This window comes from Aedes albopictus, chromosome 3 (assembly GCF_035046485.1).
Source record: "Aedes albopictus strain Foshan chromosome 3, AalbF5, whole genome shotgun sequence".
NCBI classification, from domain to species: domain Eukaryota; kingdom Metazoa; phylum Arthropoda; class Insecta; order Diptera; family Culicidae; genus Aedes; species Aedes albopictus.
In genome coordinates this window covers 373067270-373094583 of record NC_085138.1, presented here as the reverse complement: position 1 = coordinate 373094583, position 27314 = coordinate 373067270, and the positions used below count along the sequence as shown (strand labels likewise).

Below are 27314 nucleotides of genomic sequence, written 5' to 3'. Positions count from 1 at the left end.
CTGCTCATGCATATGGCCAAGGATGGAAAATGTCACGAAATTTCATAAAAAAAATGTCATGACATCTTTCAATTTTCGCCTTACCGGTTAGATTGAGGCGAGAGTGACCTCTGCTGTACATGGTAGTCGTCTCCATTCCACTCGGTCCATGGCTGCGTGTCTCCAGTTCCGCACTCTGCGAAGGGTCCGCAGATCGTCCTCCACTTGGTCGACCCACCTAGGTCACTGCGCTCCACGTCTTCTTGTACCGGTCGGATGACTCTCGAGAATCATTTTAGTCGGGTTGCTATCCCACATCCTGATGACGTGTCCCGCCTACCGTAGCCTCCCGATTTTCGCGGTGTGGACGATGGTTGGTTCTCTCAGCAGCTGATGGAGTTCGTGGTTCATTAACCTTCTCTAAGTCCCGTTTTCCACCTGCACTAAGCCGTAGATGGTACGCTGCACCTTCCGTTCGAAAACTCCAAGGGCGCGTTGGTCCACCGAATAGAAATACACTAGAACTTCAATGGCGCTGTAGTCACTTTTCCTATTTAATTTGATTAAAAACTTTATTTGTAATAATTAATTGTTTTTAAGTTTCCACCAGGTAGAGGACCTTTTGTTTTGGTAAACAAAATTTATTTGACACTTCTAGTACCGCTACTGACGCTGTAAGGGCGCGGCAAACTAGATGTTAGTCACACAAACAGTCGCGACATTGGACTTCTGTGACTAATTATTCTAATGTCCACCGCATGTAGAGTCCATGCTTCGTGCCCATAGAGGACTACCGGCAAAAGAGTGAAGGGGTGCTTAATAGTGATGTCTGGAGCGTTCACTTCAACTCTCACGGCTGCGCTCGATGTTCTCTTTGACGCTGTTCCACTACACATTCATATTAACAAGAAACACTTTCTTACACTGAATTCAGCAAACGCTGTTTACCTTGCATGGGTACCTGGTCATTCTTCCATCGCTGGAAATGTGCCGCTACCGTAGCATATTCTAGCAGGCTGTTTCATTTGTATGTGATTAGCTCATTTTCATCTATTTTGTATTTATGAAATTCAAGATAAGAGTGAATCAACAATATATCTCAATAATGTGTAATTTTACGACTGTGGATTCTACAGTTCATAGGAATTTCTCGGCTCTGCACAGTGGTACCGCCATAGGCCAAAAATCGAAAAATTGATTGTCTAATTTATGTGTTTGTATAATTTTTATAAATCAATAATGTTCCCAAGAATGCAGAAAATCCATTTTTATGTAAGTTTCTCTTGCATATTTTGCATGAGAGCGTGGGTACATACATACATTTATTTGTTCAACATCACATTTAAGACAAGACATAATCAACAATAGTACGCCACAACACACGGTTCGTGGCTGCCGCTCTCCATCCTCGGTCGCGACCGATGCTCGCCAAGTCATGCTCCACCTGGTCCGCCCATCGTGCTCTCTGCGCTCCACGCCTTCTTGTGCCAACCGGATCAGTTGCAAACACCAGCTTTACAAGGTTGTTGTCCGGCATTCTTGCAACATGCCCTGCCCACCGTATCCTTCCGGCTTTGGCCACCTTCTGGATGCTGGGTTCGCCGTAAAGTGCAGCGAGCTCGTGTTTCATTCTTCTCCGCCACACACCGTTCTCCTGCACACCGCCGAAGATCGTCCTTAGCACGCGTCGCTCGAAAACTCCGAGTGCTTGCAGGTCCTCCTCGAGCATAGTCCATGCTTCGTGTCCGTTGAGGACCACCGATCTTATAAGCGCTTTGTACATGGTGCATTTGGTGCGTGGGTGAATCTTTTTAGTCCGCAGCTTCTTCTGGAGCCCGTAGTAGGGCCGACTTCCGTTGATGATGTGCCTTCGAATTTCACGACTCACGTTGTTGTCAGCCGTCAGTAAGGATCCAAGGTAGACGAATTCCTTCACCATCTCGAACGTATCCCCGTCTATCGTAACATTACTGCCCAGAAGGATCAGGTCGTGATCGGTTCCGCCTACCAGCATGTACTTTGTTTTTGAGGCATTCACCATCAGTCCGACCTTGGCTGCTTCGCGTTTCAGGTGGGTACTGTACAGCTCTGCAACCGTTCCAAATTTTCTGGCAATAATGTCCATGTCGTCCGCAAAGCAGACAAATTGTCCGGATTTTGTGAAAATCGTTCCCCGGCTGTTGAGCCCGGCTCGTCGCATCACACCTTTTAGAGCGATGTTGAAGAGTAGGCATGAGATTCCATCACCTTGTCACTGTCCCCGGCGAGATTCGAATGAACTGTATAGTTCACCCGAAACCCTTACAAAGTTTTGCACACCGTCCATCGTTGCTTTAATCAGTCTAGTCAGCTTCCCAGGAAAGCCGTTTTCATCCAAGATTCTCCATAGCTCTGCGCAGTCGATACTGTCGTATGCCGCTTTAAAGCCGATGAACAGGTGATGCGTTGGGACCTGGTATTCACGGCATTTCAGGAGCATTTGCCGTACGGTAAAGATCTGGTCCGTTGTCGACCGGCCGTCGATGAAGCCGGCTTGGTAACTTCCCACGAACTGACAGACGACGGAAGATGATCTGGGATAGCACTTTGTAGACAGCATTCAAAATAGTGATCGCCCTGAAGTTCTCACATTCCAAATGGTCGCCTTTCTTGTGAATGGGGCAGATCACCCCTTCCTTCCACTCCTCCGGTAGCTGTTCGGTTTCCCAGATCCTGACTATCAGCCGATGCAGACAGGTGGCCAACTTATCTGGGCCCATTTTGATGAGTTCAGCTGCGATACCATCCGTACCAGCTGCTTTGTTGGTTTTGAGCTGGTGAATGGCATCCTTAACTTCCCTCAGCGTGGGAGTTCGTTCATTTCCGTCCTCCGCTGCACTGGCGTCGTCGTTTCCTCCGTTGCTGTGGGCTCCCGTGCCTACGTTCTCCACGCCGTTCAGGTGCTGATCGAAGTGCTGCTTCCACCTTTCGATTACCTCGCGTCCGTCCGCCAAGAGGCTTCCGTACTTATCCCTGTACTCTTCGACTCGCGGCACGAAGCCGTTGCGGGATGCGTTGGGCTTCTGGTAGAACTTCCGTATTTCTTGGGAACGGCACAGCAGTTTCATTTTTTCACACTCCGCTTCTTTCAGGTGGCGCTTTTTCTCCTGAAAGAGGCGGGTTTGCTGTTTCCGTTTCTGTTTATAACGTTCCACGTTCTGTCGAATCCTTTGCTGCAGCATTACCGCCCTCGCTGCGTTCTTCTCTCTTCGTCGAACCATTCGTTCTGTCGATTCCGTTCCACGTACCCGATGGTGCGGCGTTGATGGCTGCTTTCACTGTACTCCAGCAGTCCTCTAGAGGGGCCTCATCGAGCTCGCCCTCGTCTGGCAACGCGACCTCGAGATTCTGCGCGTATGCTGAGCCAACATCCGGTTGCTTCAGTCGCTCTAGGTTGTACCGTGGCGGTCGCCAGTACCGTACATTGTTGATGACGGAGAGTTTTGGGCGCAGTTTGACCATCACCAGATAGTGGTCGGAGTCGATGTTGGCGCCACGATAGGTCCTGACATCGATAATGTCGAAGAAGTGGCGTCCTTCAATCAGAACGTGGTCGGTTTGCGATTCCGTCTGCTGTGGTGACCTCCAGGTGCAACGATAAGGGAGGCTGTGTTGGAAAAAGGTGCTACGTATGGCCATATTTTTGGAGGCGGTGAAATCAATGAGTCGTAGGCCATTTTCGTTCGTCTGCTGGTGGGCGCTGAACTTACCAATCGTCGGTCTGAATTCCTCCTCCTGGCCTACCTGGGCGTTCAAATCTCCTATGATGATCTTCACGTCGTGGCTTGGGCAGCGATCGTACTCGCGTTCGAGCTGCGCGTAAAATGCGTCCTTGTCATCATCAGTACTTCCGGAGTATGGGCTGTGCACGTTTATTAAGCTGAAGTTGAAGAATCGGCCCTTGATCCTCAACCTGCACATTCTTTCGTCGATCGGCCACCAACCGATCACGCGTCTCTGCATATCACCCATCACGATGAAAGCTGTTCCCAGTTCGCGTGTGTTGCCGCAGGTCTGGTAGATGGTATTACCTCTAAACGTTCGCACCATGGATCCTGTCCAACACACCTCCTGTAGCGCTACGATGCCGAACCCGCGGTCCTTCAGTAGATCGACGAGTATGCGGGGGCTCCCAATGAAGTTGAGAGATCGGCAGTTCCACGTACCGAGTTTCCAATCGCAGGTCCTTTTTGTTCGCTGGGGTCGTTGCCGTTGGTCTCGGTTCGTATTATTCTGTTGCTGATTTTCCGTTACAATGGTTTTTTTACGGCTGGCTCGTAGGGCCTGACACCACCCCCCTACTTTCCGGAGGACCATAGTGCACAGTTGAGCTTAAAGTCCTTCCCTGGCACTCGGACGTTGATCAGCCGCCCTTAACATGGAGATCAGACGCTGTTGTGAGCCGCTCCTCCTGAAGAACAGACGCTCAGGTTTGCCGAAGCAAACCCCCTTCTCTGTCAGCCTACGACCAAAGTTCCCACCGGGGTTTGTTACCCGATCTTCCCTAAGGTTGCTCATAGTTTCCGGCCGGTACCACGAGGAGGTAGGGATAGGAATTGCTGGGCAGAGGCTAGTGGATCACAATGGGATCTGAATAGCGCAGCATACCCAGCCTTTACCGTGCCAAATCAACTTTATACGGGTCCGAAAATCCGTTTCCAATTAATTTTCATGTACATTCGAAAGAGGGCCTTATTATTAGGGACAACTTTGTAGAATACCATATATCATTTGAAGGCTCTGAATGCATCTTTCCTCGTAAATCTAGATCTTGTACATACACACCAAAAGTAACAATGCACAGAATACACTCTGTACAATGAATGAGAGGTTATTTATGTTGATAACTTTTTTCGTTATACAATTTTCGCAGTTTTTTTATAGTAACTTGAGAAACTGCGTGTAAACAATCGATTACTTAATTCTGTTTGGTGCTGATCAGACAACTCTATTTATATGGTTTAGGAAAGAGTAGTATTTAATAACTGAAGGCATGCTACTTTGATCTTTCTAACATAGTATTCGATTTCGGTGTTACTCGACAACCTTTCCGCGGAATTTCCGTTGCACAAGAAAGGCAAAAAACATCAACAAACAACAACGTCTCTCCATCTAATACATAGCGGTACATGCACTCGAGGATGTGTTATTGCAGCAGCCAACCAACTCATCGTAGCGTGAGCGTAGAGAGCTCGCAAAGTGCATCCCATTGCTGCCGACGAAGCCATGAATGGTAAAAATAAAAATAGAAACGAAAAAAGTGAGATACCGTTTGTTGACTCACGATGTGATGGATGGATGGTTGGATGTAATGGGGACTGGTGGCGGCGACGGCGGTTTGTTTACTATTATTGTGCTGTTTTGATGTGTGTGGGGTTTACTTGCACTCTTGAGAAATCCCGAGAAAATGCAAGACGCAACAAACAGCGCGTCGGCGGCGAAGACGGCAAGACAATGAACAAAGCGGATGCAGATCATTAACCGTTTTCTTGAGTCATTTTGGCGGTATTTTTTTGTCAAGATCTGGGATGTTCGATGATTGGTTGAGACCAGTGCTGAAAATTTCATTTCGTCATATCTAAATTCAACCACCTACAGCTTATTTTAGAAGCTGAACCAGAGAATATGGTATATGAAGAATTTGTGCGGCTAGACCAGTTCTGCAAGAAAGTCACGGAAAATCCGCTGTTTTTCGAATATTTAAGGAAAATGTCACGGACTTCCTTCGAAAAAATGTCAATGATATTTACGGTGAATATCATTTGACATTTTTCAAAGGTAGTTCGTGACATTTACCTTAATTATTCTAAAAATATCTGTGTTTCCGTGACTTTCTTGCAGAACAGGTCTAGCCGCACAAGTTTTTCATATACCATATTATCAGCTTCAGTTTCTAAAATGAGCTGTACGTGGTTGAATTTAGATATGACGAAATGAAATTTTCAGCACTGGTTGAGACACTACTGGATTGTATTAGCTTCGAATGGATAACTTCGTGGGGGTTCAAAATATTTGGAAAAAACTATTAGTGAAAGCTTCCCGAAGACTTCATCTACGAGAGATAGATTTTGAATAAGCATAAAAACTTAAATCCAAGAGAAGCGTTTTGAGCTTCTTCGAGAAGCTTTTCAGAAACTGGTGTAGTTTCTCCAGTTCTTGAAAAAAGTATCTACAATTTAACAGCTTTAACAGCTTCTTCGAGATTGGTTTTTCAGCATCCGGGAGAAGTTTTACCTGCTTCTTGGAAAAGTTTTTCAAGCTTCTGATAGAAGTTTTTCTGGGAGAAGCTTCTCCAGCATCTGGGAGAAGCTTTTACAGATTTTAGGGGAAATTTTTCACGCTTCTAGAAAAACATTTTCTGTTTCTGGGAGAAGCTTCTCCAGCTTCTGCGAGAAGCTTTTCCAGCTTATAAGAGAAGATTTTCCAACTTCTGAAAGGAGCTTTTCCAGCTTCTAGGAGAAGCATTTCTATCTTCTGAGCGAAACTTTTCCAGCTTCTGGGAGTAGCTTTTCTTGCTTCTGAGAGAAACTTTTCCAGCTTCTGGGAGAAGCTTTTCGAGCTTCTTGAAACAACTTTTCGAGCTTCTGGGAGAAGCTTTTCAAGCTTCTGGGAGAAGATTTTTAAGCTTCTGAGAGAAGCTTATTCAGCTTCCGGGAGAAGCTTTTCGAGCTTCTAGGAGAAGCTTTCCAGCTTCGGGAGAAGCTTTTCCAGATTCTGGGAGAAGCTATTCCAGCTTCTGGGAGAAACTTTTCCATCCTCTGGCAAAAGCTTTTCGAGCTTCTGGGAGAAGGTTTTCCAGATTCTGGGAGAAGCTTTTCCAGTTTCAGGAGAAGCTTTTCCAGCTTTTGGTAGAAGCTTTTCGTGCTTCTGGGAGAAGGTTTTCCAAATTCTGGGAGAAGCTTTTCGAGATTCTGGGAGAAGCTTTTCCTGCTTCTGGGAGAAGCTTTTCATGTTTCTGGGAGATGCTTTTCTAGCTTCTAAGAGAAGCTTTTCCAGTTTCTCGGAGAGGCTTTTTCAGCTTCGGAAGAAGTTTTTTCCAGCTCCTGAGAAAAGCTATTCCAGCTTCTACGAGAGGCTTTTCCAGATTTTGGGAGAATATTTCCTCGCTTCTGAAAAAAAAACCTTTCCAGTTTCTGGGAGAAGCTTTTCCAGCTTCTGGGAGAAGCTTTTTCAGCTTCTGGGAGAATCTTTTTCAGCTTCTAAGAGAAGTTTTTCCAGCTTCTGAAAGAAGCTTTTTCAGCTTCTGGAAGGAGCTTTCCAGCTTCTAGCAGAAATTTTTCCAGCTTCTGGGAGAAGCTTTTCTTGCTTCTGAGAGAAACTTTTCCAGCTTCTGGAAGAAGCTCTTCGAGCTTCCGGAAGAACCTTTTCCGGCTTCTGGGAGAAGCTTTTCCAGCTTCTGGAAGAAGCTTTTCCAGCTTCTGGGAGAAGCTTTTCCAGCTTCTGGGAGAAGCTTTTCCAGCTTCTGGGAGAAGCTTTTCCAGCTTCTGGGAGAAGCTTTTCCAGCATCTGGGAAAAGTTTTTCTAGCATCTGGGAGAAGCTTTTCCAGCTTCTGGGAGAAGCTTTTTCAGCTTCTAAAAGAAGTTTTTCCAGCTTCTGAAAGAAGCTTTTTCAGCTTTTGGAAGGAGCTTTTCCAGCTTTTAGGATAAACTTTTCCAGCTTCTGGGAGTAGCTTTTCTTGCTTCTGAGAGAAGCTTTTCCAGCTTCTGGAAGAAGCTTTTGGAGCATCTGGGAGAAGTTTTCCCAGCTTCTGGGAGAAGCTTTTCCAGCTTCTGGGAGAAGCTTTTTCACCTTCTAAAAGAAGTTTTTCCAGCTTCTGAAATAAGCTTCTTCAGCTTCTGGAAGGAGCTTTTCGAGCTTTTAGGATAAATTTTTCCAGCTTCTGGGAGAAGCTTTTCTTGCTTCTGGGAGAAACTTTTTTAGCTTCTGGAAGAAGCTTTTCAAGCTTCTGGGAGAAGCTTTTCCAGCTTCTTGGAGAAGCTTTTCCAGCTTCTGGGAGAAGTTTTTCCTGCTTCTGGGAGAAGCTTTTCCAGCTTCTGGGAGAAGCTTTTCCAGCTTCTGGGAGAAGCTTTTCCAGCTTCTGGGAGAAGCTTTTCCAGCTTCTGGGAGAAGCTTTTCCAGCTTCTGGGAGAAGTTTTTCCAGCTTCTGGAAGAAGCTTTTCCAGCTTTTGGGAGAAGCTTTTCCAGCTTCTGGGAGAAACTTTTCCAGCTTCTGGGAGAAGCTTTTCCAGCTTCTGGAAGTAGCTTTTTCAGCTTCTAAGAGAAGTTTTTCCAGCTTCTGGAAGGAGTTTTTACAGTTTTTAGGATAAACTTTTCCAGCTTCTGGGAGAAGCTTTTCTTGCTTCTGAGAGAAATTTTTCCAGCTTCTGGAAGAAGCTTTTCGAGTTTCTGGAAGAAGCTTTTCGAGCTTCTGGAAGAAGCTTTTCAAGCTTCTAGAATAAGTTTTTCAAGCTTCTGGGAAAGTGTTTCCAGCTTCTGGGAGAAGCTTTTCCAGCTTTAGGGAGAAGCTTTTTCAGCTTCTGAGAGAAGCTTTTTCATGTTCTCAGAGAAGATTTTCCAGTTTTTTGGGAGAAGTTTTTCCAGCTTCTGGGGAAAGCTTTTCCAGTTTATGGGAAAAGCTTCTCCAGTTTCTGGCGGAAACTTTTTCAGCTTCTGGGAGAAGCTTTTCCAGCTTTTGAGAGAAGCTTTTCCAAATTCTGAGAGAAGTTTTTCCAGCTTCTGGGAGAAGCGTTTCCAGTTTCAGGGAGAAGCTTTCCAGTATCTGGGAGAAGCTTATCCAGCGTCTGGGAGAAGCTTTTCCAGCTTCTGGCGGAAACTTTTCCAGGTTCTGGGAGAAACTTTTTCAGCTTCTGGGAAGAAGTTTTCCAGCTTCTAGGAAAAGCTTTTCCAGCATCTTGGAGGAGCTCTTCCAGTTTCTAGGAGAAGATTTTCCAAGTTTTGAGAGAAGCTTTTCTAGCTTCTGGGAAGAAGCTCTTCCAATTTCTTGGAGAAACTTTTTTAGCTTCTGGAAGAAGCTTTTTCAGCTGCTCTATTTCAGTTTCTAGTAGATGGTTTTCCAGCTACCGGCAGATACTTTCAAGCTTATGAAAGACGCCTTACCACGCTTATGATTTAGTCATTATTGCTTTCAGAAGATGCAGTCTCAAAACATGTAGTTTATACTTTATTCAATGAAAATCACAATTCGGTAGCATTCTACACTTTTTTACAGGATTACCACAAAAGTTGATCTTCCAACCATCTGCCCACACACTGAATGCACTTTCTTCGCAACACTCATTCGTGCATATGCAACCTTATTCGAAAGCCGACACGTCTGGTTCGCTTCCGGTTTTTGGCTCGTCTTTTGTGTGATGCTTACTTCTGAGACCCCAACGCAAAGCCTCATATTTTTTGTGAATATATTTTTTTTTTTTGTTATATGTCACTTTGCAGCTTTGGCAGCCGTATGGAACGGTGCCGCAGTGCAAAACCAAAACAAAAAAGAAACCTCACCTCTCGAAGTGTTCAAGTCTTCAACTCCGCACCGTCTTGTGCGGGGAAGTTTACGTAAGCGAAGAAAGCGATCGGTCGTCAGCTTCATCATCATCATCATCATCATCATCATCATTACCACCTTACCACTATTGAAGAGATGAGAAATTGTGTTTTTGTGTCCCTCTGTTGTTGTTCAGTTATTCGTCATTTGAGGCCAACAGAAACCGTTTGAGTTCATCATCAGGGTTAGAGTCATTGGACGGGTTATCGATCTATGTCTGAGAGATTTTCCATTCAAAGATGCTGGTGTTATTGTTTTTATAACTTTTATTCTACGGATTATCTAGAGGAGTTTCACTGAATTAAAATTTCATAAGAAAATCCTATCCCTGAAACCCAGTAATTTATTTCTGAATTCAAATCCAAATCCAGAGTTAAAAACGTCTGCAGAGAATTGAAAAAAAGGCCGAATTATTTGGAACCTTAGAACTTCGAAATTCTTCGAAATGTTTCGGAGGAATTGCTATTTAATTTGACCTAAAATTGGTTTTAGAACATTTGGAAATTCCATCAGAAATTTTGTCCAAAAATGTCTTATAATTATGGCGCTATTTTCTTGTTCAAGATTTCACTGGTTATTTCTACAAAAAATGATACAATGTATGATACAGCAGAAATTGTCATTAGGTTTTGGTTAAAGGATTTTATCCAGAAACTTCTTTAAGAATTGCAACGTATTCTTCCAAAAATTAGAATAAAAAATTTAGCTATGCCATGGAAATTGAATCCTTCAAAAAGTTAAGCATAATTTTGAAGACTACATGTTTTAAAGTACTCGCAGACATATTTCGAGAATTCTAAAGGTATATTTTAGAAGATTTTTTAAAGGGAAAATCAGTTTAAATGTTTACTGGACGTTATCGGATTTATTGAAATGTCAGTGAACTATTACATATACATTTGTTAGCTAAACATCTTGCTTGATTGGGATACGACTGGAATGATTCTGCTTCGTAGTCTTGGCTTTGCAGGGGTAGCCGGAAACAGTAGTATTTTCATTGACCGATTGAACCCATGAAAAAGGCCCCGAAACATCGGAAAACTAGTGTTTTAGAATCCCCCGAAAGACCATTAAGCCATCACTACGAAGCAAAACATGTAGGATTAAATCGGAATGGTTTTCTGAGCGGACATCTAAATCGATTAAAGGATTTTTGTCAAAAAATACTGAGTTTCTCAAACATTATTGGTGAGTAGTGTACACTAGATTCACTCACGTAGTCCACACGTTGGCAAACGAGCTGTGAATGAGTCCGATGCCAATAATATATGATTTGCTTATAACAATCAGAAAAAAAAACTAAAAGAATGAAAGGACAAAAGCAAACCGGCCACTCTAAGTGACCATTTTGTCGGTTTTGAGCTAAGCATATCAAAAAATTCTACAGGTTTCAAGCTTCCAGGAACTTTTTGAAGATTATTTTTCCGATGTTTAGAAAAATTACAATGAATCGGAGAAAATTGGGTCGATTTTGAAAATATGTACATTTTGTATGGGACGAAAAATTTGTTGAAAAACTTTAAAACTCATTTGCTCGAAAATGGGGTTTTGTCAATTACAACCTATGCTTCTAACCCCCTCAATTTCGATTTCAATAGAAGAATTCCTTATTTCAAATCAATTATTAAAGTGTATTTATTTTCATTAATAAGTACTGTCAGAACTTATATAATATGGTGCAACTTTTGGTGTTGATTAACGTTCAAAATTCCATTTAATTCGGTTCACTGGTTTCCAAGGTGTTAGTGTTTTACGAGATCGGTTGTGTATGCATTACCAAAGATCACATTCCAATGATCAAAGTCTTTTCCATGCAAAGACGCAAAAGTTATTGAACAATGAATGTGGAAGTATGCATTTTTGATCCATTCTCACCCCCATGACGGTATTTTAATTTTTTTGTTCCTTCAACCTCCATCTTGATTTGATTAGGGGGAGGGAAAAGAATACTAATATTGGCATCGACCGTATAATAAGTGAAGAAAAATAACAATGTCCCATTGCTAAAACTAAAAAATAAACATAGAACTATGAAAACAATAACCAATCATCAAATTAGCTGGAAAAGTTTTATTTGTGAACTAGAAATAGGTTTCTTTGCCGTTAACATGGCTGGTACAGTCGAGTCTCCTATTAGACGCTGCCACCCACTTTACGCCCACAGCAATTTCTCAGCTCTGTTGCATCTAATCCAGCTGATTTTTTTTACCACAGTTAGGCGCTGTCCATAAACTACGTAGACTTATTTTGGGCTATCTCAGAACCCCCCCCCCCCTCCCCCTCCGTAGACTTTTGTTCATACAAAATTTTCGAAATTTGTATGGAGCGTAGACTTTGGCCAGACCCCCCCGTCCCCCCCTACGAGTCTACGTAGTTTATGGACAGGCCCTTAGTGCTTACTATAGACTAATCACATACAAAAAATGAACTAAATTAGTTAGAAGACAGGCTGGAAAACACGGTGGGCGTAAAGTGGGTGGCAGCGTCTAATAGGAGACCCTACTGTATTTGTTTAAGCAGTGACGACCATGTAATCGAGTAAAAAGCATGTAATCGTATGTAATTATATGTATTCCCTAGGGTAGGGGTTTTCAAATCGTATATTACGGTGCGCCGTGACACTTAACATAACTCAAATCTTGGATAGAATCCATTAGTATCTCTCGATAAGGTATCGTTTAAGATCTGAACCAGAAACGAACTGCAAAAATTCGCTTCCCTTCTTTCCAACTTCCACAGCACAGTGTATATAATGCCTACAAGTTATGCAACAAAAGTGAACTGTACCGCTTATCCTTCATAGTATTCACCACACAATCTATAATCTTACGAACATCCCCAATCCATGGATCGCATCACCGACCCAACGGTGACTCCCAGATCTCCCATTCTTTCCGTCTAACAACTACCCCAGTCCGTGCTGGTTGTGGGGATGCAACAACCAGTACATTCTAACATTCCTCTCCCTTCCCAGCTGACTATAAGGACGTAGCCAGCGCCGTTATTGATCAAAAATGTATGAGCTGCTTAAATTGCACTTTGAGAATAAGTGGAGTGTCCCAGCCCTTATTCATTTGGATCTCAGTGCAATTGGTACCAGCTCAGATCAATCACGGAGGAGCAACCATTGACATGTATAGTCAGATTTTCGTAACACCCAAACTGTTACAATCAGAGTTTCCCATTGCTCATGTGTACATAAATGTGACAGCGAGCCTCCTACCAAATTGTCTCCCAGCTCTTCAAAATCGCAGTGTGCTGCGCTGCTGGGAGGCTCACGAAAATCTGGTGGGTGCGAGCTAAGCGCCTAGCTCCCGGGGAGCTCGTCTCATGCGCTGCGTGAGCTGTTGGTATCTAAGGTGAAAAACAACTTCTTGGTAACGAAGAAACTCAACAACTTTTTTCCGTACACAACTCAAGTGTCTGGTTAGTCTATACGATACGACTAGGAACTCTCAATGCAAAGGTTAAGGTATCAATTCTCGTTCGTTTAGGAAGTTTTTGTCGTGAAATTTTCTAATTTAATCAGCGCATGAGACGAAGCTCATGAGACACATCTTGAGAAAAATGAGGCACACAACTTTCAATCTCAAAATGTACAGAGCTCCTGGGAGCTCGCTTGCCATGTGGCTCCCGTACATGGGACTACAGCACGTGTACATCAACTCTGGTTACAATATTCAGCACTTACACATTTATCAACTGAGAGCCAATGACTATTTTGAATTTGTATATCGTGTGGAAGACACTTGATCTTTTTAAGTGTATCGACAATCCTGATTTGAAAAAGCCAATTAAAATTAATTATGATAAGTCATGCGGTGATTAAACCTAGTAAAAATAATCCTGATTTGAATTCATAAAAAAATGGCAGTTTTGTGTAAAAGTTCTGAATAAGCTTTCACCATGGAAATCCAGTAATGGCTTTAGTAAAATATAAACCAAAAATCATACCAAAAATGAACCAGGAATTATCAAGGACAAGCTCGTTAGAATCCCAAGATGGCTGCCACAATGACCGACTTTTGTGGCTACTCACGATTTTGAGCGCACAAATCCTATGAAAAACTAAACCAGCACACCTGATCTTCTTATTTTAATCTTATTACACGTGAGCAAGCACAAAATAAAAATTACACTGTTGTTAGAAAACTACTTCTTGAGATTTGAGCATTTGAGGTTCTGATGCAATGCTTAACTGGAATTCAAAGGCGTTTGTCCTTAAGGACAAACGTCTTGAAATCCCGCTTCAACAGTGCATCAGAACTTCAGAAGCACAAATATAAAGAAGCAAGCTTCAAACAAAAGTGTATTTTATTATTCTGTTCTTGCTCCCTTGTAATAAGCTTAAAATAAGAAGCTCAGGTGCGCCGATTTTGTATACGAAGAGATTTGTGCTCTCGAAATCGTGAGAAGGTGCCAAAGCCGGCCATTGTGGCAGCCATTTTGGGATTCTAACGAGTCTGTTCATAAAGCTTCTCATTAAAACTTGAAATTTTCGATCAATCTTCTAACAGTTTACAAGAGCTCGCTGACGTAGTGTACGGTTTGGGTAAAAAACTAATGTAAACGAAAGGTTATTTTAGCAACAATTTGCTTAAGACCCTGCAAAGATTATTATACATAAAAAAATTCGAACTTCACTCGTATTGAGTTTCTTCGAGATAAATGAAACATATCAAGTAAGTGTTAAAAAATAAATTAGTGTTTTTGACGAATATTTTTCATATGAATTCCTTTGAATCTAATGAATGGGTTAACCGCTTTGCAAATTGCAATTAATTTAAAAAAGTGCTCCGCGAGTCAAAAGGTCTGAAAATTCCTGCGAGAAGTATCAGTCCAATTATACTAGAAATAATTTAGTTCATGTTTGCTCAGTTGGCTTAAAACTTTGTTGAAAGACGTTTGATTATAGCTTGAACCGGTGCACAGTGGGCAGAAACGGGCCCGTAATCGGACTTATTTAGAAGCCGCTGGTTTTGAATCTCAAAGTGATGCATTTTCCATGGAAAATTGGCCAATAAATCGAATGGTGATGGTTTCATCCTGTGCAGACCTCGGGAAGTGGTCCATTTTGCCACATTTTACCCTAAATCTGCCCTTTTCAATGGGTTTATTTCTATAACTCTACTCGCTGCTGATTTTTTTTGTATATAGATTGACGAACATGCTCTTATTATGTCTACAGAATATACTAACGAATGGTTTATGCAGTGTTGAGCTCAAAAAGTGGTCCATTTTACCCTATTTCACCCTATATTTGTAATTTTAAAGGAACTAGTTCTCTAAATCCGATGCCGATTTTTTTTTGTACAGTAATGTACAAATTAGATGTTTTCGTCTTTACAGAATTGGATGACGGCTATGGTATGCGGTACTGAACACATGAAATGGCCCATTTTACTCTATTTCACCCTATATTGCTAATTTTAGGGAGAATTCTTCTCTTAATCCGATGTCGATGATTTTTTTATTTAACAAATTTGATGTTTTCATTTTTGCATAATTAGATGACGCTTAAGGTATGCGCTGCTGAGCTCAAGAATTAAAGCATTTTACCCTATTTTACCCTATATTTATAATTTTGGAGAAAATAGTTGACTAAATCCGATGCCATTTTTTTTCGAATAGTATTGTACAAATTTGATGCTATCATATTTGCACAATTTGATGACAGTGATGGCATGCGGTGTTGAGCTCAAAAAATGACTCATTTTACCCTGTTTAACCCTATATTTTTAATTTAAGAGAAGATAGTTCTCTAAATCCGATGCTGACGATATTTTTGTAGCGTAATGTACACATTTGATGTTTTCATCTCTTCAGAATCAAATGACGGTTATGGTATGCGCTGCTGACCTCGAGAAGTGACCCATTTTATCCTATTTTACCCTATATTTATTATTTTGGAAAAAAATAGTTCTCTAAATCCGATGCCAATTTTTTGATGAATAGTAATACAGTCAGGTTTTTTTTTACGCGGGGGATACGTACCGCGTAAAAAAAAACTCAGTTCAAAATCCAAAAGAACCGCGTAAAAAAGTCTCACCATTTCTCGACGAATCATGCAAAAATAAGACGATGATTTTTTTTTGTATGGAGTTTTCATTTACGCGGCCGCGTAAATAGAAACCGCGTAAAAAAAGACCTGACTGTATACAAATGTGATGTTATCATATTTGCAGTGTTTGATGACAGTGATGGCATGCAGTGCTGATCTCAAGAAATTACCCGTTTTACCCTACTTCACTCTATATTTATTATTATTGTTATTTTTATTATCATTATTAGTTTATTAAAGACACTTTACCACTAGTGTAGTATTAGTGTCATCTATATTTATAATTTTGGAGGAAATAGTTCTCAAAATCCGATTCTTTTTGGCAAAACGTCCTTACTGGATGATAGCCTGCTTCTCACCATTTGCATGTGTATATCGTGTAGCAGGCACGAAGATTCTCTATGCCCATGGAAGTCAAGGAAATTTTCTTAATGAAAAGTTCCCGATGGCTATAGAGACCCTAAAAATTTGATGTTATATTTACAGAATTGGTTGACGGTGATAGTATGCGATGCTGAGTTCAAGAGATGGTCCGTTTTACCTTATTTCTTTCTATATTCATAATTTTAGTGTAAATATCTCTGTAATGTTATGCATACACTTTTTTTAGTTATGGGTAAAAAAGTGTATATATCTCAATGATACAGGTGTCATTCTGTACTCATCCCAGTAAGTTGTTCTCCCATTCCCTTTTTGGTGGATATTATTATTTTATCGGTGATATATGAAAAACTGTTTTTGAACATTTTCGGCCTGATACAAAAAAGTGTATTTTTCTGCTCCATATTAGATTTCATTTTCCGATCCCGACCCATCTGATTCGGACTCGGTCGAGTCTTCAGAGTCGGTGTTACTGTTGCTAAGATGCTGCTTGCTAAGATGTGCAACCCGGACATCTTCGGCATAGTAGTTTTCCATTTCTTGATGGAATTTCTTGTCCGATTCCTTACCGTTCCTTTTTTTTGATACGGTCTCCATATGTGACATTTTTGGATCTGACCATGTTAATGACATGCGTATTAAATCGATCAAATTATCTTCTGGAGATGTTTTTCGCGCGAGGTGCTCTCGAGCGTGCTTATAGCGTTTATGGCAACGTTCTCCAGACTGCTCATCTACGAAACTCAGCGGGTATGGCTGAAAAAAAAAATATGCAAGATTATATATTCTTAAGGACACCGCACAACTCACTCCAAACTTTCACACTTACCAATCGTTCAATCAATTCCGGCATATGGCTGTACTTGTGAAGGCAAGGAGGTAGACACCTCACGAAATCAAACTCGATAGTTATCAGTTGCACAATTTCGTCATATAGACGGGTTACCTTTTTCGCGTCTAATTTGTTTGATGATAACGCCAGGCAACTGATCATACGAATTTTTTCTACAAGGTCTATCTTGATTCCTAGAATCCGAGCGAAAGTTTTTGGGTCCTCCAACAACTTGCGAGCCATATTTCCATTATTGCTGCTACCACTTCCTCCAATTTTCGGACGGTTGACATTCATTTTGAAAGCATCTTCCAACTGATCGGAGATTTCTCGAGCTTTTGCTTTTACGGTGGGATGTGCCTGGGCTGGATGCCCGTCAACCATTTTCCGTGCCGAAACGCGAATCAATCACTCCACTACGTTTAACCTAGAGTGGAAAAACGCAGGGCCAACACGAGGATCAGCTCCAGGAGCACACAAGGGACATAAATGGGTGTTGCGGTTATCTACGATGGCATTTGCGGCTTTACCGTCTACCATGGCATAAAAAGCGTCGACTGTTATGCGAATATTTTTTCCGGGTAACTGAAAATTAAAATACGCTAAAAAGTGATAATGATATTTATATTCTTCATAAATTATACCTTCGAAGGAATTACAATTGGTTGATTGTTGATGTCGTCCACCTCTTTATAAAATGTTTTGAATATTTCCTTTGTCCGAACATCTGTCTCCTTTGCCCAGCTCATCGATCTCGCATGACAGAATGTATCCGATTGTGGGTTTGGATTAACCCACAATTTCTGGTTGGTTTTTAAGGCTACTATCATCAACGGCATCACGTGCTCTGTGAGCAACGAATCATCATGTTTCAGGATATTATCCTGATTATAGTGCGAAAAGCCAGTAGCAGAATCCACTCCAGCTGATACATGCAGTAATACATCGATATCCTGATCGCATGAGCTCACCAGAGAGGAAATCTGTTCAGCTACTCCATCGATCTCAATAATCCTCGCTACATCACTGCTCACCATGTCACGTAGTGATACTTTTACTGTGAGCGCTCCATCAATTTTCGAAGGAGGAGAAATTGTGGGTGTTATGTTGTTGCGATGCTCCATGATCTTGGGCCAAGTCGACAAAAGCTTTACGTCATGCATTTGCTTCGAAAATTTCTCAACGGCTATATATTTTCGCTTACTCAGCCCAACTCGTGTCTTAACCAGCAGAGACGATTCAACGGAAGCTTTCCGTCGTGTATTTCTACTGTTTTTTAAAGCTTTTTTGGCAAATATTTCACCAGAATCTCGCAGCTGATGGATAACTTTGGCAACATTCGTCAAAGATTTGCGATGTGCCAATTTTTCAGCCGATCGCAAAAGACTTTCAAGGGTTTCTTTTCTGGCTAGTAGCTTACTGTATTTGTCCTTAGTGCCTTCTGATAATTCTGAAAAACATCGCCGTTTTGGACCACGATTTCGAAGTGTTTGAGGAGCAGGTTTATCATCATGTGACTGAGCAGATCGCTGACGCCCCGTGGAAGAACTGGATGCCTTCAATAGGTTAAGTAGACAGTAAACACATATTTAAGTTTGAATAGCTTTCAAGAGTTTCTGATTTTAAATTAATTAAACTTTATTAGGGATCATTTTGAACTTCTAATGTTTAAAATATTTAAAAAAGTATTTTAATGTTCAGTTCAGTGCTATAGAATGAGAATGGTTCTCAGATTTTGTCCCAAAATACTACTAGAATACTTACTTGGAAAGTCTGATTGAGCCAGACTTGGTTTTTTTTATAAAAACGTTCTCTTCCATGCGACACACCCCAACGACGAGTAAACTGTTTTACCCAGTTAATAACATCTTTTGACACACTTGATTCACTAACCAATCCTCTCGCTAGAAGGAGATGTCGTATTCGCTGATTATTTCGATAAGAATTCAGATAAACTTCCACAACTTCTTTATTCAACATATTAAACTTATGCTGCACGCTAGAACAACCTTTAATGGTCCTCTTCACAAGTTCACTAATCTGACGTTTGAGTAGGAGCCGTGTTTACCGAAAATAAACTCGTTTCCATGGTCACCAAGATAACACGCCACAGCTGTTATCTAAAAAAAAATCAAACGGGTGAACACGCGCGTCGGTCCATACGGGGCACTGTACGAATTCATCTCCTTCTCCAAAATAACCAATGAACGTCAAAATTCCATACACATTCAAAAACAATTGAAAACCTTCAAAATTCAGGTTAATCTATCAAGTCGGCTGGTGCAATAATCCATTTTACGGAACGTTTTTGAATTGATTTATGAATGTAATTTTATTTATATTGAGACGCAGGCTTTGTCCCAGCTGGGACGTTATGCCAAGACGAAGAAGAAGAAGTGATGGAAACGTCAAACTCCTATATTCTCGCCTTGAAAAAACTCGTTTTACGCCAACAAAAGTTGATTATTTGATATGTTACGCCAAATTTCCTGAATTTTCTGGTAAAAATAGAAAACCAGGGTCCCTCTTTTGTCCCGAGACCATGAAAACGTGAAAAAACTAAAATAATTGCATATTGTTTGCACCTATACACAATTTGGCCCCTCGAACGTATTTTTCCTTGAAACTACAATTCAGTAGCTTTCAAAAATTTGAAATGGTTCAAAAGTTATGATTTTTTAAAATGTTTAGTTTTAAAAAACCTTGATTTTTAGGACTATCCTATTTGAAAATTTGTTACCCTAATGACGAAATAAAACAAAACGAGTCTAATTATATATATGTTTTATATGTATATATTAAATATAGAGTGAAATAGGTTAAAATGGGCCACTTCTCGAGGTCAGCAGCGCATACCATAACCGTCATTTGATTCTGAAGAGATGAAAACATCAAATGTGTACATTACGCTACAAAAAAATCGTCAGCATCGGATTTAGAGAACTATCTTCTCTTAAATTAAAAATATAGGGTTAAACAGGGTAAAATGAGTCATTTTTTGAGCTCAACACCGCATGCCATCACTGTCATCAAATTGTGCAAATATGATAGCATCAAATTTGTACAATACTATTCGAAAAAAAATTGGCATCGGATTTAGTCAACTATTTTCTCCAAAATTATAAATATAGGGTAAAATAGGGTAAAATGCTTCAATTCTTGAGCTCAGCAGCGCATACCTTAAGCGTCATCTAATTATGCAAAAATGAAAACATCAAATTTGTTAAATAAAAAAATCATCGACATCGGATTAAGAGAAGAATTCTCCCTAAAATTAGCAATATAGGGTGAAATAGAGTAAAATGGGCCATTTCATGTGTTCAGTACCGCATACCATAGCCGTCATCCAATTCTGTAAAGACGAAAACATCTAATTTGTACATTACTGTACAAAAAAAAATCGGCATCGGATTTAGAGAACTAGTTCCTTTAAAATTACAAATATAGGGTGAAATAGGGTAAAATGGACCACTTTTTGAGCTCAACACTGCATAAACCGTTCGTTAGTATATTCTGTAGACATAATAAGAGCATGTTCGTCAATCTATATACAAAAAAAATCAGCAGCGAGTAGAGTTATAGAAATAAACCCATTGAAAAGGGTAGATTTAGGGTAAAATGTGGCAAAATGGACCACTTCCCGAGGTCTGCACAGGATGAAACCATCACCATTCGATTTATTGGCCAATTTTCCATGGAAAATGCATCACTTTGAGATTCAAAACCAGCGGCTTCTAAATAAGTCCGATTACGGGCCCGTTTCTGCCCACTGTGCGGTGGTGTGAGAGATGAGCAAAAGGTTAAAAGTAGTGTTCCCCATCTATGTATGAAAAAGTTAATGCCAAGAAGTTAAAAGTGTTGCTTGAGGTTTATAAAAGTTATAAAAGCTACAGCGAAAAAATATTTGCAAAATTATTATTTACACTTTTTTTTGCGAAATGATATCTAAGTACTCATGTGTGAGAAATTAGCTCTGTGTGTGTGTGTGTGATCCAACTAACCCCCACTGTCCGGCAGTGGTATTATGGAAGAAAGTTTTCTGCAATATAATTTTGATGCTATTGCAAAAAGCTTTAGTCCGGGAGTTAGAAGGTGATAGCTCTATTGCAGATTCAGAGACCCATTTCAGAATGGCTGGAGAGACACGTCCATTCAGAAGTCACTTTCACTAACAATAAGCCCCGCATGTGTGAATTACCGTTATCATTTGGATAATGATAATGCAAACACACTTCCTGATTCAAAGAAAATCTTTGAAACTGGCGCGTATCTAGTTCATTTTGTTGTAGTAAAAGTAATCAGAACATTCTCACCGGAATCCATCCAAATCCAAGGTAGCGCTGCCATCACCATGGGAACGTCTTCATTGTGTATTCAGGCTTCCTCTTCGTCTCGCCACCGTTGCACTTGCAGTCAGTCATCATTTGAACACACTTCGCTTTAGCTCTCACGAAATTATGAATGTTAAGCCACACGGGATGATTCTGTAATCCCTCGCGAATCACTAATGGCATGGTGGCCTAATAGCCACATACGTAAAAAAAAAAAACACGAAACAAATCTGCAGTTTTAGTGCCTTTACAAAAACTACTGGAAGGCGTAGCGCCATCATTGACCGTTCTACATTACAACGCCCGTCATCGAAATCGAATTTTGAATACTGAAAATAAAAATAAAAAGAAAAAAAAAATACAAAGGCAGAATCAAACAGTTTTCAGCGTTTTTCGTGCTTCGTTGCCCCCTCATTCGAGTGGCAATGTATTCAATTGACAATGATTCGCTTCTCATTTGATAGGTGCTCCTAATGAAGTCATTTTGAACATGAATAGAAGTAAAAATGACTGAAAAGATTTGTTGGTTAGTGTTCAAATGTAGGTATCACTCATGTGTGAGAAATTAGCTCTAGGTTGAAATTCGCATTATAATTATTATTATTATTATTGATTTCGAACTGGCTTTATCAGTCTAGGGAAATTCAAAACGACTGGTTTTGTATTGCCCGACGTTTCGGCCTTGTGTATTTGGCCTTTTTCAAGGGTAAACTAAAATAGAATGCATAATTTTGGTATTAAAACATAGAACGGAAAACATAACATAAAACCATAAAACTACACCTACACTGTCTGTCGTTCTTCGTTACATTTGGTAATGCCGATAGTATCATTGCGTGCTTCTTGTATGCCTAGGTTTTCTAAAATAACACTTCTTAGGGACATTTATCATTTTATCACATTTAAAGACTTACGTAAGTCATTAAATGTGATAAAATGATAAATGTCCCTAAGAAGTGTTATTTTAGAAAACCTAGGCATACAAGAAGCACGCAATGATACTATCGGCATTACCAAATGTAACGAAGAACGACAGACAGTGTAGGTGTAGTTTTATGGTTTTATGTTATGTTTTCCGTTCTATGTTATAATACCAAAATTATGCATTCTATTTTAGTTTACCCTTGAAAAAGGCCAAATACACAAGGCCGAAACGTCGGGCAATACAAAACCAGTCGTTTTGAATTTCCCTGGACTGAGAAAGCCAGTTCGAAATCATAAATCAAATTCCAGTCGAAATTCACGAACATTATTATTATTATTGATTGATAACAATTAAGTAAGCTAAGTGCTTATATTTGAACCACATCCACGATTCTCTATTTGCTGAACGGGCGCATGTGGGCGGACTGAATCCGATTTTCACAGTAGCCGATTGGTGAGTATAACTATCCTTCCGTGGCTTGGAAGATTAGAGGATATAATACTATGGATTCAAATTTTTGACACTGGGTGATACGAATCATCATTGTTTTTTTATATTTCAATAGAGAATTGTTTGTCCAAAACAGCTCCAGTCCAAGTTGGCGTAAATAGATTTTTTATTTATAAGTAAAGTGTGGAGCGTCTTTATGAAAGCTTTCCAATATTTGACGAAGTTATTGCCCAAACAGTACAAATGTCACATAACAGTCACGACAGTGCAAGTTTTTGATAGTGCACCCGTTTGTTTTGTTGCATGGTTTCGTTATTTTATGATTTTATGACACAGCGGCATGGTTCCTTGACTAGGTGTCATAATGTTTGATAAATGTAAATAAGAAAGGATTTGTCGTAACGTTTTTGGCAACTCTGATTTTTTATGACAAGGATAATACATATTTATGATAATCCTCGTTATCGTCATGATATCATATGTCATAGTCATGATATCGTAAAGTAGCATCTTCTACGATTTTAGAACTTTTTCGTCATGAATTCGGAAACTTTCAGTTTGCAATCTACTAATTACTCCGTTACCACGCAACGCAACGCAATGCAATGAATTCGGAAACGGATATTTTTCCCGTGCAGCTGGAGCAGTTCAGTTCAGTGTGATTCGCTGTGGCGATGCCAATCACTGCCTTTTGAGGTCCCAAACAACTTTGCAAAATTTGAGCATGCGCATCGCGATTGGAATTTGTATGGGGTTTTACATGGGTAAATATACGTTTTCTTGAAAGTTGCTCGAAATTGTCCTATATCACATAACTGCTAATGTAAAAGTATAGCCCAGGATGTGTCGAAAAACTTTATCCAAGACCGCAAAGCGATCCAATCCTTGCGGAAAACGCTATACTCTTGGTAATTTTGGCCAAAAATTGAGATATTATTATTGATGTTATTCCTTTCCATGTTAAATGTACGGCGCTTTGCAGTATTTGGCAAAGTGTTTCAGGACATTTGAGAATGCATATGAGGCTATACTTTTATATAATCGGTTACATATTTTCAGAATAATTTATTCTTTTATAAGGAAAATGCAAAAAGTAAGTTTTCCCATATAAAATCCCATGCAAAGTTCAATCGCGTTGCGCAAAGTGTGGGCATAACTGATTGTGCTCAAATTTTGAACTGTCACTCAGGGCCGAAATGGAATAAAAAAAACCTTGATCTGGAAAAACGACCTCTATGACCCACGCTGTTGCGACGCACATCAAGCCCCTCGTCCGACCAGATCGCCGTAGTTACAACAGGGCATCTACATCGTTTAGGTAGTAGTGAGTGACGACAAACACAGGTGTATGAAAAACGTCAAACGCGATGAGTCGTAAATTTCATGTTCTCGGCCAGAAGTTTATTATCAAAGTTTAAAGAAATTCGATAGTTAAATAATTAATTTCTAACTTGAATTACAATCTCATAGGGTAAGCAATATTCGCCGCATTGAATTAGAGGTCAGAATAACAATTTATCTTATTAGGATTTGTCACAGTGAATTGTACCCTCGGCAGCGTTATCATTACCACCTGATTTGACACTTGCTTCCCCTCAGGTATCGATATTAGCAAAAACCCGTAAGTGAACTAGTTATTTCTAATTGGAAGCTTATTACCCATTGATTACTTTCCCTTTAGATTTGAATCGTCACACTCCGCAATTGTTAGCTATAACTCAGTCAGGTCACGGTAGAACACTAAAACTGTAAGTTAACAATTTTTCCATGAATTCAGTTTAATGAAATATAACCATTTCAGCTTAAAGCGACAAACCACCCACAACCCGTGTTTCGCTAAAAAGACTTGGTGTTTCTACGAACAAAATCTTTAAGAGTTTTATTGCCAAGATGCTGGCAGGAAATATCTCCGGCTACAATTGCCATTCGTGTAATGAACATGACGTCATGGATTCGATGGTGGCTTGTGATGCTTGCAGCAAATGGCATCATTTCAAGTGCGCTGGAGTGGATCATACTATCAAGGATCGACGCTGGGTGTGCAAAGAATGTGAAACAGGTAATGATTGTGGTCAGCTTGCCCTTCCACCGACGAAAAACAGAACCGCCAAGGTAGGTGGTAGCAAAACGTCGAAGTCCCGCAGCAAAAAGGCAGAAAAGACCGTCGGCTCAAAGGTGAGCATGACCTCCAGTGCTCGCGCTGCTGCCTTGGAAGCGCAGATGCGCTTACACGAGGAAGAAGAACAGCTAAACGAAGCGGAGCTGAAAGAGAGAGAAGAGCTTCAGCGTCAGGAGTTTGCTGAGGAGCAACGCAAGCTCGAGATTAAGAAAAAGCTTATGGAAGAAGAAACACAGCTTCGCGAAACGGAGCTGATGAAGCAGAAGGCTTTGCAGGAAAGGATGATGCAGTTACGACGAGAATCTATGGAAAAGAAGAAGGAGTTAATGCGACAGCAAGCGGAGCTTAGCGAGTCGTCGTCTTCATCCCGTATATCAAAGTCTGAACGAATTCAAAATTGGATTACTTCGCAGCAACAGACAGAGGGAGACAATTTGGTAAATAATGCCTCACGGAACTTCACGTCGAATGCTCAGCTCACGTATCCGATTCAACAGCAAGGAAGACCGGCGGTAGCACCCAGACCTCCTACGTCTCAGCTGGCGAACCTTTCGTTACATGATGACCACCACGTCACTAGTCCCGTATTACCAGCGGCTTATATGCAAATTGCAGCACGTCAGGTTACGGGCAAAGATCTTCCGGCCTTTAACGGGAACCCGGAGGACTGGCCAATGTTTATTCGGACCTACGAGGAAACGACGATCGCCTGTGGATTTACGGATGTGGAGAATTTAGTGCGGCTCCAAAAATGTCTGCGAGGAATTGCTTTGGAATCTGTACGCAGTCGACTTATGATGCCGGCCGGCGTCCCGCACGTAATAAAAACTCTCCAAATGCGCTTCGGTCGACCGGAGCTTATAATCCGTTCATTACTGGAGCGAATCCGTCGCGTACCAGCGCCTAAACCTGAACGACTGGACACTCTCATTGATTTCGGACTAGCTGTGGAGAATCTAGTGGTTCATTTGCAAGCCGCTAAGCAGGAAAATCATCTGACAAATCCTGTTTTATTGCAAGAACTGGTGACGAAGTTGCCGGCACAGCTCAGATTGGATTGGGCAAGATACAAAGTCCTTCACCAAAATCCAACCCTAGCAGCGTTCGGTGAATTTATGAACGAACTCATTCACGCGGCCAGTGAAGTATCTTTCGATCTACCTATCAACCTAACGTCGAGCACGGAGAAGCCAAGGGACCGAGAAAGAGCTTTCGTCCATGCCCATGATGCTGTTGATTCAGAATTCCGGAACACCGGTGCTGTGAAGAAACCGCCTAAACCATGCATACTGTGTGGTACCCTACGACACCGTATTGCCGATTGTGAGGAATTCAAGCAAAAATGTGTCGATGAGCGGGTGAAGATAGTGCGGCAACACAATCTATGCCGCACTTGTTTGAACTTTCATCAAAAGTGGCCGTGTCGAACATGGAGTGGCTGCAGTATCGAAGGATGTCGTGAACGGCATCACTATTTGTTGCATCCTCCGATGGTTACGAGTTCCACACACCATTCATCCACTCACAATTCAGTCTTCAGTGAGAGGTGTGACTATTACTCATATTTCCGTATAATCCCGGTAATCGTATCCACAGCCACCAAGCGCCAAACGATATTCGCCTTTATCGACGAGGGTTCATCTTCCACCCTCTTGGACCAGTCGGTGGCGAAGCAGTTGGGACTGGATGGACCAGTTGAGCCCTTAACGCTACAGTGGACCGGCAACGTCGCGCGTCGAGAGTCAAACTCCAGAAAGGTGCATTTCCACATCGCAGGATCTGAGAAAGCTAGTACGTTTCAGATACAAGATGCCCACACCGTCGAAAGACTTCTACTTCCGAAGCAATCACTCCCGTATAGGGCGCTAGCTAAACAGTACCCACATTTACGCGGGCTACCAGCAGGGGCCTACATCGTCGAAACCAAAACATGACGCTGAAAGCGAGCGCCCATCAGCATCGGACGGACGCCGACGACGGGAACATTCAAAACAACATGCATGCGCTTCGCTTCATCCGCTCTTCTTGTCGCTTTCTTCGACGCAACGACGGGTGGCGACTCATTTTCACACCGACTGGGCTTCAATTAAAATTTTCAAACTGTCTAAAATGTATATTTGCTTAATTTTTTGAATGAGTAATAGACTATTTCAGTAAAATATGCATAGCATACATTAACATTACACAGATTTGACGGTTGTTACACTCATTAATTGAGTTATAACAGAGAAATTCATTCGATGTCGAACGAGCGTGCGTGAGCTTGTGAGTGCGAAACAAAGTGGCATCTGCGACGACGCAACAGCGTCGGTTCATCGGTGACGATGACAGTCGGGCTGAGCGACGACGACGGCGCCTTGTTTCCATTGACGATTGAAAACATTGTTTACAAACTTCGCCTGAAAATTTCAATTGAAATTGAAAATGTAGGGCCCTGGCTACCAGTGGCTGACTATGAGCAAGCAGAACCAAAAATTCTTATCGGACTTGACAATTTGAGATTGTGTGTTCCGCTTAAGATACGTGAAGGACGCTCTGACGAGCCCATCGCCGCAAAGTGCAGGTTGGGTTGGACTATTTACGGATACAGTGTCCGTGCTTCATCACCTACGGTCTCGGTCAATTTCCACGTACCAGCTGCCCAAGACGCGGACCATGATC

The 27314-nt window shown here is 41.3% G+C and overlaps 2 protein-coding genes across 5 annotated transcripts in view; both read left to right on the top strand.

Annotated features, from left to right (window-relative positions):
• LOC109432273 (xaa-Pro dipeptidase) overlaps nucleotides 1-27314 on the top strand; it is a 757159-nt gene that overhangs the window by 101255 nt on the left and 628590 nt on the right. The gene's annotated exons all lie outside the window — the stretch shown is intronic.
• LOC109429392 (uncharacterized) lies at nucleotides 23785-26744 on the top strand. 3 transcript variants are annotated; one of them, XM_029876127.2, is made up of 3 exons: nucleotides 23785-24155; nucleotides 24216-24282; nucleotides 24336-26744. In XM_029876127.2, exon 3 carries the CDS (start codon nucleotides 24425-24427, stop codon nucleotides 26585-26587), a length of 2163 nt encoding a protein of 720 aa, XP_029731987.2. In that variant the 5' UTR covers nucleotides 23785-24155; nucleotides 24216-24282; nucleotides 24336-24424; the 3' UTR covers nucleotides 26588-26744. The 3 variants fall into 3 exon arrangements, with proteins under 3 accessions (XP_029731987.2, XP_062711597.1, XP_062711598.1); XM_062855613.1 differs by having other exon boundaries at nucleotides 24216-26744; XM_062855614.1 differs by having other exon boundaries at nucleotides 23785-24282.